Source organism: Macaca mulatta, chromosome 15 (genome assembly GCF_049350105.2).
Source record: "Macaca mulatta isolate MMU2019108-1 chromosome 15, T2T-MMU8v2.0, whole genome shotgun sequence".
In the NCBI taxonomy this organism is placed as follows: Eukaryota; Metazoa; Chordata; class Mammalia; order Primates; family Cercopithecidae; genus Macaca; species Macaca mulatta.
Genome location: NC_133420.1, coordinates 6,568,199 through 6,587,215, shown reverse-complemented (window position 1 = coordinate 6,587,215; position 19,017 = coordinate 6,568,199). Strand labels below are relative to the sequence as shown.

The 19,017-nt window shown below is 52.4% G+C and overlaps 1 protein-coding gene across 2 annotated transcripts in view; it reads right to left on the bottom strand.

Moving 5' to 3' along the window:
- The window catches only part of UBAC1 (UBA domain containing 1), a 46,787-nt gene that overhangs the window by 6,043 nt on the left and 21,727 nt on the right, over positions 1-19,017 (bottom strand). For both annotated transcript variants that reach the window (XM_077967129.1, XM_028834604.2), the window contains 7 exons: positions 17,878-17,998; positions 16,243-16,316; positions 8,937-9,044; positions 7,458-7,560; positions 7,100-7,208; positions 6,252-6,474; positions 899-985 (listed from right to left, as the gene is read on the bottom strand). In XM_077967129.1, the coding sequence (XP_077823255.1) occupies positions 899-985; positions 6,252-6,474; positions 7,100-7,208; positions 7,458-7,560; positions 8,937-9,044; positions 16,243-16,316; positions 17,878-17,998 (825 nt within the window). The remainder of the gene's footprint in view (positions 1-898; positions 986-6,251; positions 6,475-7,099; positions 7,209-7,457; positions 7,561-8,936; positions 9,045-16,242; positions 16,317-17,877; positions 17,999-19,017) is intronic.

Below are 19,017 nucleotides of genomic sequence, written 5' to 3'. Positions count from 1 at the left end.
GAGGACACAGGCTCCTCATCTCTGTCTTGGAGGTGTGAGCCACCAACTCCACTGGCAGGAGGGATGGTGGGGGGGTGTCGGCCACCACAGGGCCCTCCCCCAGCACAGCTCCATCAGCCCAGCTGGCACACGGGCACAGGACAGGAATCATTCTTAGAGTCAGTTTAATCAGATAAATGGGCTGGGTGTGGTGGCTCATGCATGTAATCCCAGCACTTCAGAAGCCAAAGCAGGAGGATCGATCGAAGCCAGGAATTCAAGATCGGCCTGGGCAACAAAGGGAGATCTCGTCTCTAAAAAACTAAAATCAATTAGCCGGGCATGGTGGTGCATGCCTGTGGTCCCAGCTACTCAGGAGGCTGAGGCGGGAGGATCGCTTGAGCCCAGGAGATCGAGGCTGCAGTGAGTGTGATCACACTGCTGCATTCCACCCTGGGGGACAGAGTGAGACCCTGACTCCAAAAAAATTTAAAAAAAAAAAAAAAAGATAAATGAACAAATTACCCATCCATAAAATATGTACATATAAGGCACCCTTTTAAAAAGACAAAGCCTAGAATTCTGTATTTTTACATTTTTATACTGTTTGTGCCATCTATCCTATTATCTCACTTAAAGAGCCACACAGCCGACTGCATGTGAAAATAGGGAAACACACGGCCTCTATCATGCCCGGGGCACTCATGAGTGAGGCTCCCAGCACTCACCCAGCCTGACACTCACTCACTACAGCCGACACTCATTCACTACAGCCCAACACTCACCACAGCCCGACACTCACTCATCACAGTCGACACTCACTCACTACAGCCCAACACTCACCACAGCCCGACACTCACTCACCACAGCCCGACACTCACCACAGCCCAACACTCACTCACCACAGCCCGACACTCACCGCAGCATTCTGTTGGTTGTTGTTCACTCTGAGGGCATCTATCACCTCCTTCTCATCGAATCCCATCTCCATCAGGGAAATGACGGCCTAGAGGACAGCACAGCCGTTAGCTCGCTGGGGGCAGCAGGAGGCCGAGGAACCAGTGCCCTGCGTGCAGAGAGGGGGCCCTGCTCCCCGGCACCCTAGCGGGGGGTGCTCCCAACAGCACTGCGGACGTTCTCCGTCCACGTTCTCTTTCCTCACAGCTCTACTGAAACAGATCTTGGTTTTCAGCATCCTAAAGCCGAAGAAGTGAAGAGTATGACTGTAGTTAGCAGAGCCAGGGGGTCAGTGCAGCTCCCAGGCTTGTCTTCAGGGAGCCACAGGTTGTGGGGAGAAGCCACAAGTTATGACAGGTAGAAATGCATCGCTTATGTGGACATGAGGCAGTCAGGCCAACTTCAGACCCTTTCAGGTTTGTCCAATGGCTGTGTGGATAAGACTCTCTCAGCAGCCACTGCAGGTTTACCCCAGAGGGGCTTGTTATCCAAGAATAAGTGGCATTAGAGAAAGGCCACGTCAGTAAATGCAATCTCAATGGAAACAAAAATGTCATTGTAATCCATGAAAAAAGGTTTTATTCAGATTTTATCTTAGAAAAAAAGTCCTAAAACTAATTTTTTAATTTTAATATTGAACAAAACTTAAGCTACAACTAAACATATACTAATTCATTTTTGGGGAAGGGCGTACATTTTTCTGGACACAATTCATGTAACCAGATAATACATCCTTTACTCTGGAGATTTATAACACAATGTTAAAGGGGTCCGTTTTGAAAAAATATAAATAAATAAAAAGAAGGCTTTATCAAAATTTCAAGGGCCTCTCCTAATCCCTGAAAGGTCAGATCCCACTCTCTTGAAGCCCCCAGAGTCCTCTCCGTCTTTGTCAGTTTTCCGGCCACCATAAGGCCATAAGTGTAGGGGTGCCGGCCCCACACAGCTCCCAGCACCACCCAGGCTGACTTCACGCAGCACCGCGCCCCACGGACCGTGCGCGTCCGCAGCCAGTCTGGACTGCATTGTCAGATGCTTTCAAGAGAACCTGGCAGAAAAAGACTTGAGCTGGGGTGGAGCTCAGGAAGGATGCTGGCTGGAGCTAAACTGTGTGCGTGATCAGGTCAAAAGTCACAGCCAGGCGCACTGGCTCACGCTTGTAATCCCAGCACTTTGGGAGGCCGGGGCGGGAGGATCACCTGAGGTCAGGAGTTTGAGACCAGCCTGACCAACATGGGGAAGCCCCATCTCTACTAAAAATATAAAAATTAGCTGGGCGTGATGGCACACGCCTGTAATCCCAGCTACTCGGGAGGCTGAGGCAGGAGAATCGCTTGAGCCCGGGAAGTGGAGGCTGCAGTGAGTCGAGATCGTACCACTGTACTCCAGCCTGGGCAACACAGTGATACTCCATCTCAAAAAAGAAAAAAACTCCGTATCTTCTATTTATGGTCCTTCCTGAGACACATCCTAACTCCAGGAGCTCCAACAATGAACTTTGGAAGAACTCACCATACAATATTTTGGTATCAAAGTCATATAGAATAGCCTGGAATCTATTGAATTCAAGGACAGGATGCCCTTCTCACTAGCTTCAATAGGAAGCACTCTCCCTCATTTCTACCTCAGCCCAGGAAATGATGCCCCAGTACTCCTGAGGCAACACCTGGCAGCCCCCGCCCTCCCTCCCAGCCCATGGGGGCAAAGACTTGCTTGTGGGCAGCAATGGGAGAGGGGCCTTGCACTCACGGGCTGCAGGACCTCAGGCCCTGCCAGCTCTGCCCCCGGCCGGCAGGTATTCTGTCCACCACTGGAAAGGGAGGGGCAGCAGGAAATCTGTTTTGGCCTCAAGTCAGAGCTCTCCAATCCTTTCTCGGTAACGAAGCTAATATCTCGATCTCTACTGGATACTTGCCTGATCTCAAGACTCATACAGAAACCAAAGGGTAGAAGGACTGATAGGCTGGCCCCTCAAGCCTTGACCACCTTGTAACCATTTTCATCAAAGACATTCTACAGAATATTCTGACACAGAGAGATGACAGGAGGGAATGACAATGGGGAAGATCTTAGGAAAATGAGCACGTTAAGATTGTAAAGAATGAGCATATTATTTAACAAAAAGGCTTAAGACGGCAAGAAAGAATATGACTAACAACTTCCAAGAGACCGTGTAGCACCACAACACGGGAGAGTGCAAAGTCCAGCCTCAGCGCACAAGGGACCCAGCTGGAGAGTGGCCGCTCCGCCCGACAGGCTTCCAGGATCAGATGTGAACTTGGCTCCCTAGGAGACAAGCACAACGAGACACACTTTCTGCTAAACCTAGAAATGCTAGATAAAAATAAAACAAAAATGCTTTTAGGCTGGGCACAATGGCTCATGCCTGTAATTCCAGCACTTTGGGAGGCCAAGGCAAGAGGATCACTTGAAGCCAGGAGTTCAAGACCAGCCTGGGCAACACAGGGAGATCCCTATCTGTACAAAATTTTAGAAATTAAAAAATTAGCCCCGTTTGGTGGTGCGTGCCTGTAAGAGCTACTCAGGAGGCTGAAGTAGCATCATTCGAGCCCAGGAGGTCAAGGCTGCAGTAAGCCATGATTGTGCCACCACACTCTAGCCTGGGTGACAGAATGAAACTGTCTCAAAAAAAAAAAAAAAAGAGAAACTTTTAAATGCATAGCTAAACTCACAAGAAAGGGATATCCACAAGTGACAAAAACCAAGAAGGAAGAGACAGAAAACTAGCTCTGTGAAAGGGTGTGCACAGGGTCTAACGTCCACACACAGACAGAACGTGCGCCTTGGGCCCATGGGAGGTAGACAGTGGGAAATGAGACCCTTACTGAAAAACGAGGACCCTGAAAAGATGAGAAGATGGACTAGAAAAGCATTTGTCTCAATGGGATCTAACTAAACTGAAAAGCTTCTGCACAGCAAAAGAAACTACCATCAGAGTGAACAGACAACCTACAGAAGGGAACATTTTTACAATCTATCCACCTGACAAAGGTCTAATATCCATCATCCACATGGAATAAACAAATTTACAAGAAAAAAACAACCTCATTAAAACCTGGGCAAAGGACATGATCAGATACTTCTCAAAAGAAGACAGTTGGCCGGGTGCGGTGGCTCACTCCTGTAATCCCAGCACTTTGCGCGGCCGAGGCGGGCAGATCACTTGAGGTGAGGAGTTTGAGACCAGCCTGGCCAACATGGTGAAACCCTGTCTCCAATAAAAACACAAAAATTAGCTGGGCGTGGTGGGTGCGTGCCTGTAGTCCCAGCTACTCAGGAGGCTGAGGCAGGAAGAATTCAGCCTGGGCAACAGAGCAAGGCTCAGCATTACTGATCATTAGAGAAATGCAAATCAAAACTGCAATGAGATACCATCTCATGCCAATCAGAATGATGATTATTAAAAAGTCATGAAATTGGCCGGGCACGGTGGCTCAAGCCTGTAATCCCAGCACTTTGGGAGGCCGAGACGGGCGGATCACGAGGTCAGGAGATTGAGACTATCCTGGCTAACACAGTGAAACCCCGTCTCTACTAAAAAAATACAAAAAACTATCCGGGCGACGTGGCGGGCGCCTGTAGTCCCAGCTACTCAGGAGGAGAATGGCGTGAACCTGGGAGGCGGAGCTTGCAGTGAGCTGAGATCCGGCCACTGCACTCCAGCCTGGGCGACAGGGAGACTCCGTCTCAAAAAAAAAAAAAAAAAAAAAAAAGTCAAGAAACAACAGCTGCTGGTGAGGCTGTGGAGAAACAGGAACGCTTTTACACTGTTGGTGGGAACGTAAATTAGTTCAACCACCGTGGAAGACGTGTGGTGATTCCTCAAAGACCTAGGAACAGAAATACCATCTGACCCTGCAATTCCATTACTGGGTATATACCCAAAGGAATAACAGAAATCATTCTATTATAAAGATACGTGCACACATATGTTCACTGCAGCACTATTCACAACAGCAAAGATATAGAATCAACCCAAATGCCCATGGATAAGAAAAGAAACTGGGTAGGCTGGATAAAGAAAATACGGGACATACACACCCTGGAATACTAGGCAGCCATAAAAAGGAACGAGATCACGTCCTTTGCAGGGTCATGGATGAAGCTGGAAGCCATTGTTCTCAGCAAACTAACACAGGAACAGAAAACCAAGCACCTCCTGTTCTCACTCATGAGTGGGGGCTGAACAATGAGAACACATGGACACAGCGAGGGGAACACCACACACCGGGGCCTGCTGGGGGCCCGGGGGAGGGAGGGCATCAGGATAAATAGCTAATGTATGCTGGGCTTAATACCTAGGTGATAGGTTGACATGTGCAGCAAACCACCATGGCACATGTCTACCTTTGGAACAAACCTGCACATCCTGCATATGTATCCCAGAACTTAAAATTAAATTAAATTTTAAAAGAAACAAAGAAAAGCGTTTGTCTCCACGGGACCCTGTGCAGGGAAGACCTGAGCTGTGAAGCCGGGGGTTACACTGCAGGACATGAGGGGCAGGGGCCCCACTCATCACCGGCAGAAGCAAACTCAGAATCACCCCAGGTGGATGTCTACAGCCTGGCCACAGGGAACTCCACGGAAGACACGAGCCCCGCAGGTGAGGCCACAGCACAACGTCACACACCCCAGGGAAACCATCAACGCCACATGTGAGACGAGAGCATGCGGATGGAAGCCCTGACGGAGCGGATCTGCCGTCTGAGCATGTCGGAGCAGACAGAGACCTCCGAGGAGGAAGTAAGACCCGAATCAAAGAACAGGAGAGAGAAGGAAGAACGGGGACATGAGGTGCGGGCGAGGAAGGTCCACACACACAGGCGCAGGGACCCTGCAGCCCTGCAGACCGCGCCATGGAGGCGGGTGGCCAGCCTGAGCGGCCCCTCGTTCACAGACACCCACCACAGCAGATGACCCTCCCGGTCTCTGAGCAGGACCCCCACCCCGCAGACACGCGGCTAAATAGGGGCGGCTTGTGGACATGAGTGGTCAGCAGGAACTGTAAAATGTCGTTTTTCAAAAGGTGACGAATGTGGCAACAGAGAGGAAACTGGGGTGCCTGGATTCAAGCCGGGATAACTTACAGGGGTGCTCAGAAACTCGGGCCGCGGTCCAGGCTCGCCACTTCCCAGGCCCGCCTATAAACCCCCTTCCCCAGCTTCTCTCTCTCCTGGGACATGAGCCGGCTCAGCCCAAGGTCAGCCACACAGCCCCAGCCTCCTTTCCGTGGCGCCACCTCAAGGGAAGACATGGCGACTCTGCCTGGCGACAGGTCTAGTAACACATACCCGAGCATCAGCCCGAAACTCCCTTTTCCTCCGGATCTTCTTGAAGATTTCCGTGAGCTCATCTCTGGCCTCCTCGTCGGCGGTGCCGGCTCCTGCGGCAGCCTCAGGGGCGGCTGCGGTGGCCCCCTCAGCCCCTGAGGGAGCCTGGCCCGGAAGAGGCGTGTCTATGGTCGGATCTTCTGCGTGTTCAATTAGCCACTCCATGGCCTGAGGCACCGACATGCTGCAAGGCAAGAGACTCTTTCCAACACCCCCAGGCTAACGGACCGGGGCCTTCGCCTCCTGTCCATTCCCAAGAGCCTCTGCTATGGTAGTGACTTCTCCAGCATCAGCTGGTGGCCCTTATAATGAGAACCTGAATGAACACAGGTGCAACGGAAGCTCTGGTCCTTGCCTCAGACTACCTTGAGACCCTGGGCAGAAACAGAAGCCCGTCTAAGGAGACGCGAGTGGACCAGGAGGTCTCTGCTGGGAGCTTAGGGATGGAGCGCCCCCGGCTGCCCCTGGATCTCGGATTATTCGTTTTAGATCTGAACACAGAAGCAGGACCAGTAGCTCACACGGAAATCCTGAGAAGATGTTAGAGGCCGTGTTCCTGCTACAAACGGGCTTCACCTTGAGTTCTCATACAACGGCCCAAAGAGAATTTATACAACGACTGCTCTGCCACATTCACCCCCAAAACGCTTTGCAGGCCCATATTTAAGGTACCTCTTGAAAACCCCACACGTTAGAAAAGATTCAGTCAAACAAAGAGTTTAGGGTAGGAGGACGTCACCCACGGTGGGAGCCCCACAAGACCAGGCCCCACGTGTCTCCGGCAAGGGAAGGAGGTGGCCCCCACGCACTGGTTCAGCTGAAGGGCCTTGGTGGCTCTGTTCTCCGGAAAGCCCATCTCCGTGAGCTGCCGCAGGGCGGCCTCGTCCACGCGCTCATCCTCGTCCTCGTCCAGCATCGCTGCGGGGGGAGACGACAGGGCCATGAAGGCTCCAGCCTCAGGCCCAGGGGCCTTATCTGAGCACAAACATTTTCAGGAATGATCTGTCTGAGCTCTGCCTGCCCGCCCTCAGGCGTATCAACAGGAGCTGCCTGTGAGGCAGGCCCCAGGCCCTCAGCACAGAGGTTCTGGTGGTGCGTGAGTTGCAGACGCTCCCCCAGGCAGGCAGCGAACCACGCCTGGAATGCAGCATCAGGGCTGACTCATACCATTCGCCTTCTTAAACAGTTCCACCGCATCTGGGTTCAGTGCTAACAGCTTCTGCGCCACCTCGATGAGAGACACCAAGATCTTCCGGAGTTCTGTCTGGAACTGCAGTGAAAAAAAAGGAGATCAATTCTCTAAATGTCCCGCAAACCTGCTTGGACCTATGGCTTGCTCCCATCCTGGAACTCCGATCCTCAGAGTCGAGATGACACTGCTTTCCTGCAAGACAGCAGGATCAACTGAGGGCAAGGCAGGGGATTGGCAGGGCCAGGGGCCTCCCTGAAGGTGGGACTGAAGCCAGTGGAAAGGGACAGGAACGCCCGGTGACAGTCACTCAGTGCTGGCCTGATACTCAGCCCGTGCCCAGTGAGGAAACCGTCGGTCCAGCCAACTGAAGACCCTCTCTGGCTTCACTGAAGAAAACAGAATCATCTGAGGCTCCACGCCCCTGAGTCTGCCGGCCCCCGGTGGAGGCATGCCTGCCACACAGCGGTGGCCATCACTGTCCTCCCCAGGCAGGACAAGTGGTGGGACGGAACAAAGATGCCCTCCAGAACAGCTAGAGGTCAGGTGTCAGCTGTCCCTTCTCTCACACAAGTGTGAGCCCTGGTGTGGATCCCACACTAGAGAAACACCTCTGAGCTGGACACACACAGGATGGGAGACACACAGGCTGGCTGCTGGGGAAAAGTCACCACGCCCTGGTCGGCACAGAACTCTCTGGAAGAGACCCCAAGAGGTTCATTCCTAAAATGAAACAGGGGTTATGGCAGCAGTGCCCTTAGGTCGGACTGGCATCGGATGACGTTGGAAGCCAGCCGTCCTCCCACCCCAGCACAGCACGTGCCCCACTGCTGGGGTGTCCACGTGAGCACTGCAAACACTTTTCTTTTTTAACTGACAACGTTCTGATCCAAAATAACTCACGGGTTCAGATTTTTTTTTTTTTTCTTGAGACAGAGTTTCGCTCTTGCTACCCAGGTTGGAGTACAGTGATGCGATCTCAGCTCACTGCAACCTCTGCCTCCCGGGTTCAAGCGATTCTCCTGTCTCAGCCTCCTGAATAGCTGGGATTACAGGTGCCCACCACCACGCCCGGCTAATTTTTGGTATTTTTAGCAGAGACGGGGTTTCACCATGTTGGCCAGGCTGGTCTCGAACTTCTGACCTCAGGTGATCCGCCCGCTTTGGGTGCAGAATTCTATCTAAACATTTCTGCCAAACTCAGGGCCGGACTGACGTTTTCCCAGGGGTATCTATCTTTCCAGCCCTGCCTTCAGATGGCTTTCCAACTCTTACTTGGAAATAATTTTTGATTTACAGAAAAATGCAAAACAGTGCAGTCCTATAGACCCCCTCATTGACTTCCCCAAATACTCCTAGAGAATCTCCTCTTGCTGCCCCGCCCTGCGGGAACCCCCCACGGCAATCCCCCACATGGGGACCCCACGCGCCCCCCGCCGCTCTGGGCCGACACTTACATCTCTCATGTTGGTCTGGACCGCGGCCCGGTCCATGTTGTAGGAGGGCAGGTTGGCGGTGGCCCGGAGTATGGCCTCTTTATCTGGAGCTTTCTGGTCTTGTTTTTTCTACACAGAAAAGTAATCAGAAAGTCAGACATGAACGTAACAGCACCAAAAAGCAAGATGATGAAAACTGAACCAGCAGAGCTCTGCCCAGGAAAGACTCCGTCTCCTTTAGGAGCCAGAGGTGTAAACTCCTTGATGAGCTGGGGGAGCCTGGAGAGTTCTGGGCAAGGCCCAGGGACAGCAGACGTGTCCTCAGCGCCTGCTCTGCCGTAAATGAGAGTGAAGCGGTAGGTGAGGGGCAGAGCAGGAGCAAGGGTCACAGAACGACAACCACACGGGGGCTGTGGCAGGGCTGGGGCAAGGGAGGCAACTCCAGAAGAACCACCCAGGCTGCAGCTGAGCCCTGAGGCCAAAATCACCAACTCATCTCTGCTCCTTCTGGAAGCTCCTGACGGGCAGTTACGGCAGCAGAAACTCAAGAGAACAAAAGTGATGGGAGAGGAACAGAACCGGAAGAGTGACAGCACATTCTCAGAAGACGGCAGAGGATGAGGATGGAGGGATCAGCGGAGCTACGAAGGCTCAGGCCAAGAGCAGAGCATGGACGCAAGACCATTCCAGCCTCCGAGAACTGCATCGGTGGCAGGGACGGGGAGCAAGACCATTCCAGCCTCCGAGAACTGCATCGGTGGCAGGGACGGGGAGCAAGACCATTCCAGCCTCCGAGAACTGCATCGGTGGCAGGGGACGGGGAGCAAGACCATTCCAGCCTCCGAGAACTGCATCGGTGGCAGGGACGGGGAGCAAGACCATTCCAGCCTCCGAGAACTGCATCGGTGGCAGGGACGGGGAGCAAGACCATTCCAGCCTCCGAGAACTGCATCGGTGGCAGGGGACGGGGAGCAAGACCATTCCAGCCTCCGAGAACTGCATCGGTGGCAGGGACGGGGAGCAAGACCATTCCAGCCTCCGAGAACTGCATCGGTGGCAGGGACGGGGAGCAAGACCATTCCAGCCTCCGAGAACTGCATCGGTGGCAGGGGACGGGGAGCGAGCCTCAGGAGCTAGGACTCCATCCTCCCCCACCCTGCCCTGCGCTCCCCTGCCATCCAGTCCTGCCGGCAACTCCCAGAGAGCTGGGCTTGAGACCCCGGGCCAGAAGCCCTCGGCTCATGAGAGGGAAAGTGGCACCCCCAGCACCCTCGACAGGGAGACCCAGCAGCAGGGGAGTGGGGCAGACACAGCCATGAGGTGGGAGGGGGCAAAATGGCAGGGTCTGCACCCAAAGGGCAGTGCCCCAGCCAGCCACCCAGTCCCAAAGCACTGCTAACAAGATCCAGAGCCTCTGGAAGGTGGCATTCAGCCACAGACAGCCGGCCAGACGTTTGCGGAAGGCTTCCAGAACAAAAGACAAAAACCCAAATAAAAACAGGAACAGGCTGGGCGCAGCGGTGCATGCCTATAATCCCAGCCCTTTGGGAGGCCGAGGTGGGTAGATTACTTGAGGTCAGGAGTTCGAGACCAGCATGGCCAACATGGTGAAACCCCATGTCTAATAAAAATACAAAAATAAGCCGGGTGTGCTGGTGCACGCCTGTAATCCCAGCTACCCGAGAGGCTGAGGCAGGAGAATCGCTTGAACCTGGGAGGTGAGCTGAGATCACACCACTGCACTCAAGCCTGGGTGAGTGACAGTGAGACTCCGACTGAGAAATAAAAGAAAAGGAACAACAGAAAGCAGCACAAAGTGAGGAGCCAGCAGGGAAGACGACAGTGTTATGAGCCAGGACACACGGCCCGCAGAGGAACACGCGAGAACACTAGAAGACATCCGAGGAGGAGAACCGGCTTAGGAATTTAAATACGTTACAGCCAGATCAAAAACGCTACAGAATGCTTAGAAGATAAAGCAAGGAATCCCTCAGAAAACAGGCCTGCCGGCCAACTCATAAGTGTTACAGAAAGAGAAAAGAAAACAAGGAGATCAAAAAACCAATTCAGGACATTTTCCAGGACTAAATCTCCCAGAACTCAAACATCTGAATTTCCAGAGTCAATGCGCCAGGAAGAGCGAAGAGAGAAAGACCCGCAGCAGAGACACCGTGGAACATCCCAGAACGCTACAGCACACCAGATGGCAGAAGGTTCTAGAAGGAGCAGAGGAAGGGGAGGCCTCGGCTGGTGCTGGGAGGAACGGCTCAGAGCTGCCTCGTGTGCTGCACACGGCGGTGCCCCCTCCACAGCTCCTGTGCTGGAATGCAAGGCCTCAAGATGGTTTCTCCTCCCGGGCACTAGAGGAAGTCAGGCTCCACCAGACCAAGGGACAGGTCGAGAAGAACAAGACACCTGGTCCTGCGGCAGGCAGAACTCGAGGACGGCGGCACGCTCCCCGTGCCTGGCAGTTGCCCGTGCGTGGCTGCAGAGCATGAGCAGGAGGACACAGTCCACTCTGGGTCAGGTTACATCACGCGGCACAGCCGACTCTGGAGAAAGAGCATGATCCTTGGTGGGCCTCACCTAATCAGACAGGTCCTTAAAAGGGATGGGTCTCTTTCTGGAAAGAGAGATTCAACACTTCAGAAATCCCGCTCCTGGCTCTGAAGGAGGAGGAGGCTGTGTGGGTAGGAATGCGGGCCACGCCCAGGCCCTGAGAGCAGCCCCCAGCCGGCAACCAGCAAGAAAATGGGTCGGAACTGGACTCTGCCAACCGCCGGAAGACCTCAGAAGCAGAATCTTTCCCAGCCTCGGAAAGGAAGGCAGCCCTTCAGCACCCTGAACACAGCCCTTCGGCACTCTGATTTCAGCTCGAGACCCTGAGCACAGAAACCAGCTGAACTCACCCAGCCAGACTTCTGCTCTACAGAACTGCAAGCTACAAGCCGAGTGCTGTTTTAAGCGCCTACGTGCGTGGCGATTTGTTGCGTGGCAACGGAAAACTTGCACAGACTTAGCAAACTCTACCACAGGAGAGAGGCAGGAAAGCCAGGCTGTGCAGCAGGCCTGGAAGGCAGCGACTCAGACAGATGCGCAGGCCAGAGGGATCTGGAGGGACAGCCCCAGGAGAAAGGGAAGGCCCCGGCGACCTGATATCTGTGCCCATGTTTCCAGAAGCTTTATCAGCTCTGTGGAAGAGCGTGAAAAAATGAGCGATAAGCCTACAAGAAACTCAACAAGCAAACGAAAGGAAGAGGCAAGTATTAATTCCAGGAAAAACAAAGTTGTGTGAGAAGGATGGATAATCTTAATCTATTTTGCTCACAGCTGAAAACTACACTTCAATTATAATAGTAATGAAAGCCCTGAGATCTTCAACCAGCATTATAATCTAACCCTCAAGGGAGGAGAGAGGGAGGTACTACAGTTTCTTCATTAAGAAGTCAATAGAGACTAAAGTTGGTCATTCAAGGAATAATAATATACACTTATTATTTAGAAATCAGGAAGAGAATTGTTAAAGATAAAAAGAGTTATGAGTGGTTGGGCCAGGCGTGGTGGCTTACGCCTGTAATCCCAACACTTTGGGAGGCCAAGGTGGAAGAGACCACCTGAGCCCAGGAGTTCAAGACCAGCCTGGGCAACACGGCGAGGCCCCATGTCTAAAAAAAGATATAAAAATTAGTAACGTGTGGTGGCACACACCTATAGTCCTAGTCGCTTTACTCCTGGGGCTGAGGGAGAAGGATCACTTAAGCCCAGGAGGCAGAGGTTGCAGTCAGGTGAGATCATACCACACACTCCAGCCTGATGTGCACTGCCTGGCTTGTGCCAACACGCCCAGCTAATTTTTTATGGTTTTTGTAGAGACAGGGTTTCATCATGCTGCCCAGGCTGGTCTCAAATTCCTGGGCTCAAGTGATCCTCCCACCTCAGCCTCCCAAAGTGCTGCGACTACAGGCGTGGGCCACTGCACCCAGCCAAGACCACTAATTCTTATTAAAAGATTTGTAGTATTATTTGACCTTTTAAAAACATACGTCACTTTGACTTACAAATTAATTCATAAATACAAAAATTAGCTGGGTATGGTGGCACACACCTGTGGTCCCAGCTACTCGGGAGGCTGAGGCAGGAGGACTCCTTAAGCCCAGGAGGTCAAGGTTGCAATGAGTTATGATTGTACCACTGCACTGTGGCCTGGGCAACAGAGTGAGATCCTGTCTCTGAAACAAAACCAAAAACTAAACTAAAAATTGATTTAGGCCAGGCGCGATGACTCATGCCTGTAATCCTAGCACTTTGGGAGGCTGAGGCAGGTGGATTACCTGAGGTCAGGAGTTCGAGACCAGCCTGGCCAACATGGTGAAACCCCGTCTCTTGTAAAAATACAAAAAATTAGCCGGGCGTGGTGGCACGCACCTGTAATTCCAGCTACTCGGGAGGCTGAGGCAGGAGAATCATTTGAACCTGGGGGACAGAGGTTGCAGTGAGCCAAGATTGTGCCACTGCACTCTAGCTTAGGTAACAAGAGCGAAACTCTGTCTCAAAAATAACAATAATAATAATAATTAATTCATAAAAATATGAATTGATATCTTATAATGTTTCAGTTTGCAAATATTTGAAGAGAAAAGGTAAGCTCCTCAAGTTAGCTCCAAGCTACCCATCCAAGGGTCTGTGGGGCAGTGGCTATCCGGTCAGACACCACTGTTTATATTAGTTACGGGCCTGTAAGTCTGAACACCAACGGTCAAACTGTAATCTGAGAACTGTGAATGCTGCCTGCAGCAGTTCCCAGAAACAGGCCTGACTCAGGGACAGGCGGAGGCAGGCCCAGATCTGTCCACTGCAGATGGGTGGGGCGGCAGCCTGTGTGTTACTCATGCGTGGCTAGGTGTGGCTGAAGATAAGGAGGGGACCCAAGCCCAGGGCGCTCTTCCTGGGGACCCGTGGTCCCAGAGAAACCCAAAAATAGCTTATGCACTCCCAGGCATGGGCCTGGCCCAAAAGAGTTGGGCCCGCTGCTTCTCTGCGGTGAACACTCTCCTTAGCCTCTCAAAGCACGAGTAAGAAACTCTACCCTCGAGATGAGTAATGCAAAGACAGCAGGGGAAAGTGGCTGCCCTTCTTGCCAGCAGGCTCCACGCTCGGCCTGGGCTCGGGCCCTGCTGTGGGGTAGGACGTGCCACTTGCAGAACGCATCTTCCTCTGCTCAGTGAGCTTTCCAAAGTGTGAGCTTCTGGGGCAGCCAGCAAACACCACGCTGCACGGTTCTCCTAAGGGACACGCGTGAGTGGACGGCGCAGACCACGAGTCGATAACGTGTGTGTGAATGTACACACCAAGGCCATCCAGTTCTGTTTTGCAAGAAACAGACAAGACAGGCAGAACTCAGCCCCTCTTAGTATGAAGAGTGCAGGCTGAGTGTCCCCGATCTGAAATGCCTGGGGCCAGAACCCCTCTTAGTATGAAGAGTACAGGCTGAGTGTCCCCCATCTGAAATGCCTGGGGCCAGAACCCCTCTTAGTATGAAGAGTACAGGCTGAGTGTCCCCCATCTGAAACGCCTGGGGCCAGAACCCCTCTTAGTATGAAGAGTGCAGGCTGAGGATCCCCCATCTGAAACGCCTGGGACCAGAACCCCTCTTAGTATGAAGAGTGCAGGCTGAGTGTCCCCCATCTGAAACGCCTGGGGCCAGAACCCCTCTTAGTATGAAGAGTGCAGGCTGAGTGTCCCCCATCTGAAACGCCTGGGGCCAGAACCCCTCTTAGTATGAAGAGTGCAGGCTGAGCGTCCCCCATCTGAAACGCCTGGGACCAGAACCCCTCTTAGTATGAAGAGTACAGGCTGAGCGTCCCCCATCTGAAATGCCTGGGACCAGAACCCCTCTTAGTATGAAGAGTGCAGGCTGAGGATCCCCCATCTGAAACGCCTGGGACCAGAACCCCTCTTAGTATGAAGAGTGCAGGCTGAGCGTCCCCCATCTGAAATGCCTGGGACCAGAACTGGTTCGGATTTCGGGTTTTTTCAGATTTGGGAATATCTGCATTCCAAATAATAAACTCGAAAAGCACCAACGAGCACTTCCATTAAGTGTCATTTCGGCACTCAAAAAGTTTCGGACTGCGGTGCATGTGGATTTTTGGATGGGGATGCCAAGCCTGTGTGGTGTGAGGCGCAGCTTGTCGCGAGTGCTCCCTCGCCGGCCACTCTCTGCACGCGCAGCCCTTATTCTGTGTGGAGGTTGGTTACCAACTTCCCTCCGTTTTTCTGTCAGGACCGACTTGGCTGCTTGAGAAGAGGAGGGAACGGGAGCACACGCAGGTGAAGGCGGACAGCAGCACGGGAGTGAACTGTCACGCAGGATGTGCCCCTACTCTCCTCTCTGTCTCAAACAACTCAGAGGCAGGTTTTCTGTGCTGGTCCCGTGAGCAGGGACCAGGACTGACATGGATTAAACAGGCTCTGCCAGGAGAGAGAACCCCTTATAACCACATCTACTGTAAATGGCAAATATGTGGGTTGGTGAACAACTAGTATGGAGAACTTCTTTATAATTCTTTTTAAAAATTATTTATTTATTTATTAAATTTTGAGATGGAGTCTCACTCTGTTGCCAGGCTGGAGTGCAGTGGCACGATCTCGGCTCACTGCAACCTCTACCTCCCGAGTAGCTGGGACTACAGGTGCGCATCACCACGCCCAGCTAATTTTTTTGTATTTTTAGTAGAAACGGGGTTTCGCCATATTGGCCAGGATGGTCTCGATCTCTGGGATTACAGGCACAAGCCACCATACCCGGCCTATAATTATTATTTTTTTCTTTTTTTTTGAGACAGAGTCTCGCTCTGTTGCCCAGGCTGGAGAGCAGTGGCACGATCTCAGCTTACAGCAAGCTCCACCTCCCAGGTTCACACGGTTCTCCTGCCTCAGTCTCCCAAGTAGCTGGGACTACAAGCGCCCACCACCATGCCCAGCTAATTTTTTGTATTTTTTTTTTTTTTAGTAGAGACAGGGTTTCATGGTGTTAGCCAGGATGGTCTCGATCTCCTGACCTTGTGATCCACCCGCCTCGGCCTCCCAAAGTGCTGGGATTACAGGCGTGAGCCACAGCGCCTGGCCATTTTTTTGTATCTTTTTTAGTAGAGACGGGGTTTCACCATGTTAGCCAGGATGGTCTCAATCTCCTGACCTGGTGATCTGCCCACCTCGGCCCCCTAAAGTGCTGGCATTACAGGCGTGAGCCACCGCACCTGGCCTATAATTCTTAAATGTAAACTTCTACCAATCAAGGTCCCCAATTGCAAACTTTGAAATTTACCTTTTCTTCTGCTGAGACCTCAGCCATCTTGGGAAGTGGTGATGGAGCACGCTTTTTTATCAATAATAGGACGTCTAGAAAAAACAACATGTATATCCATCACACTGGTTATCGTTTCATATCCACAGAACGGCATAAAGGGTGCTAGATGCCCTGAGAACAGAACAGCAGGGGTTCGGCCAGGCGCAGTGACTCCCATCTGTAATCCTAGCACTTTGGGAGGCTGAGGTGGGCAAATCACCCAAGGTCAGGCGTTCGAGACCAGCCTGGCCAACACAGTGAAACCCCATCTCTACTAAAACTACAAAAATTAGCCGGGCGTGGTGGCGCACACCTGTAATCCCAGCTACTCAGGAGGCTGAGGCAGGAGAATCACTTGAACCCGGGAGGCGGAGGTTGCAGTGAGCCGAGCACCACTGCACTCCAGCCTGGGCGACAGAGCAAGACTTCGTCTTAAAAAAAAAAAAAAAGAAGAAGAAGAAGAAGAGCAGGGCTTCAGCTGGGTGCAGCGGCTCACTCCTACAAGCCCAGCACTCTGACAGGACGAGGCAGGCGGATCACTTGAGCCCAGGAGTCCAAGACCAGACTGGACAACATGGCAAGACCCCATCTCTACGAAAATACAAAAAATAGCTGCACATGGTGGCACATGCCCACAGTCCCAGCTACTTGGGAGACTGAGGTGAGAGGATTGCTTGAGCCCAGGAGGTCAAGGCAGCGGTGGGTCTGACTGTGCCTCTGTACTCCAGCCTGGGTGACTGAGCGACACCATGTCTCCAAACAGCAGGGATTCCTTTGGTCTCCCCAAACCAAGGATCTACGCCAGCCTTCCCTCACTTTTTCAGGACGTCTGTGTGGCCCTAGCTGAGGTACAAGCTCCCAGGCCTGGCACAAAGCCCCAGGTGACCCGTGGCCCCAGAGGCGTGCACAGCATGGCCCCAGTAATTGTGCAACGAATTGGTGACAATCCTGCACGGGGCCCTCATTTTCACCAGCTCAGTTTTGAAAAAGTCTGTGAGGCCGGAGAGTTTACTCTCAACCCTCGGAGGTCAAAACCTGAGATGTGGCTCATCCTCAGCCCACGACGGTGACCACCCCCCACTGGCTTGGAGCTTGATGGTCACCTCAGTGGGTATCTGTTAGCAAAACTTCCAGGATTTTCAAAGCAGCTTACTTCAAGGAATTCCATCAGTAAAGGCATTATTTGAATGACATAACCAAAACCGATGTTAGCTCTTCAAGTGCCTCCAGACACAAAACCATAAGCAATTAAATGGACGTGTGTGTCTAACACTGCACTGGGATGCTGACAACAATCCCCACAACGAAGGTGAAAGCTGCAGAGCCCCTGGAGTCTCTCGCTTTGCTCCAAACAGAACTAAAAGCAAAATGCACGTGTGGTGTCTCAAATGTCTGCTGCTTGTTCCATTTCAATTTCTGCTGTTTTTCACAGGTATTCTATCACGGAACTCTTTTTAATAAAGGAAAAACAGAATGCTCTTAGTCGATCGCATTTTCGTGCTCGTGTCCAGCTCAGAACACTGACTCCTGTGGGTGGACCACCCCCTCCTAGCTCCAGCGCCCCCAGCAGCGCACGATGCCTGATGCCAACCCGCCCGCCCACAGCAGCCTTACCTTGGTCCTGGATGTTCTCTTCCAGGATGGTCCTGGCATCACTCAGCACCCTCTCTGAGGCAGCGTGGATTAATTTATGATGGGTTATACTTTTGGGATCTTCTAAGCTCCCATGAGCACACTGGGGAAAAATAGATATTTCAAGGCAGAAAATAAGTAAATCGTAATTCTAATAACATAGGACCTGGCATCCCAAGCCACACCTGGAATTTACTGGGTTTCCTTATGAGCTAAGAAATTACACCATGGATGAAATTCAAGAATTCCCACTAATAGTAGATGGCAAATGAAGCATCACAGCGCCAGATCCCCTGGGCCAGTGAGCTGATCCCGAGCCCACGGAGTACTCCTGAAGCAAGCTCCCAGCTCTGACATACCACACACCCTACTGACAATTCACAGCCACCAGAATTGCTTCTTTGGTCTAGAAAGATCTGGAAAATAATTTTAAATGAAAATAGCAGATCCATTGTTTTCTGATGGTCTAAAGACCTACCTATGTTTTGGGCAGTCGTTTTTCTTTCTTCCACAGATGCAAGAAAGGGGCCCAAGAGACTGCCCAGAAAGAAGACCAGCTCACAGAGAGCCCGAGACTGGGACAGGAGGAGCATTTGGCATGATTGCTCTTGGCTTGGCCGAGTTCACTAAGCAACAGCCATGCTGCACCCTGAGATTGGGATAAGAGGGGCACTTAGCATGACTGCTCTTGGCTTGGCCCAGCTCACAAAGCAGCAGCCATGCTGCACCCCTGGGCAGCTCGAAGGGGGACCGATGGGCACACAGTCACCAGGACCCTGGAAACCCTGCAACACCCGCACAGGGAACGGGAGGCAACACGTGGGCAGCAGTGAGGAGATCCCCCTCACACACACCACAGCCACCTCTGACCAGTGCTCACGGGGGACCTGGGAAGCCATCTTGACAGCTACCGACTGCAAACTCCAGGAGGACGTTGGAGCAGACGGCTATGATCCCTTCCAACCCTGCCATTACGAAGACCTCACAGCCAACTGCTGGCAGGGGTGGATCCTGCTCCTCAATTCAGCCAGCATCCTCTCTGCAAAACAGCACACAGCTGTCCCTGACTCATGCACATGGCACTGGCTTGCGGGATCTCTGCTTTCCTTTGGACACGGGGGC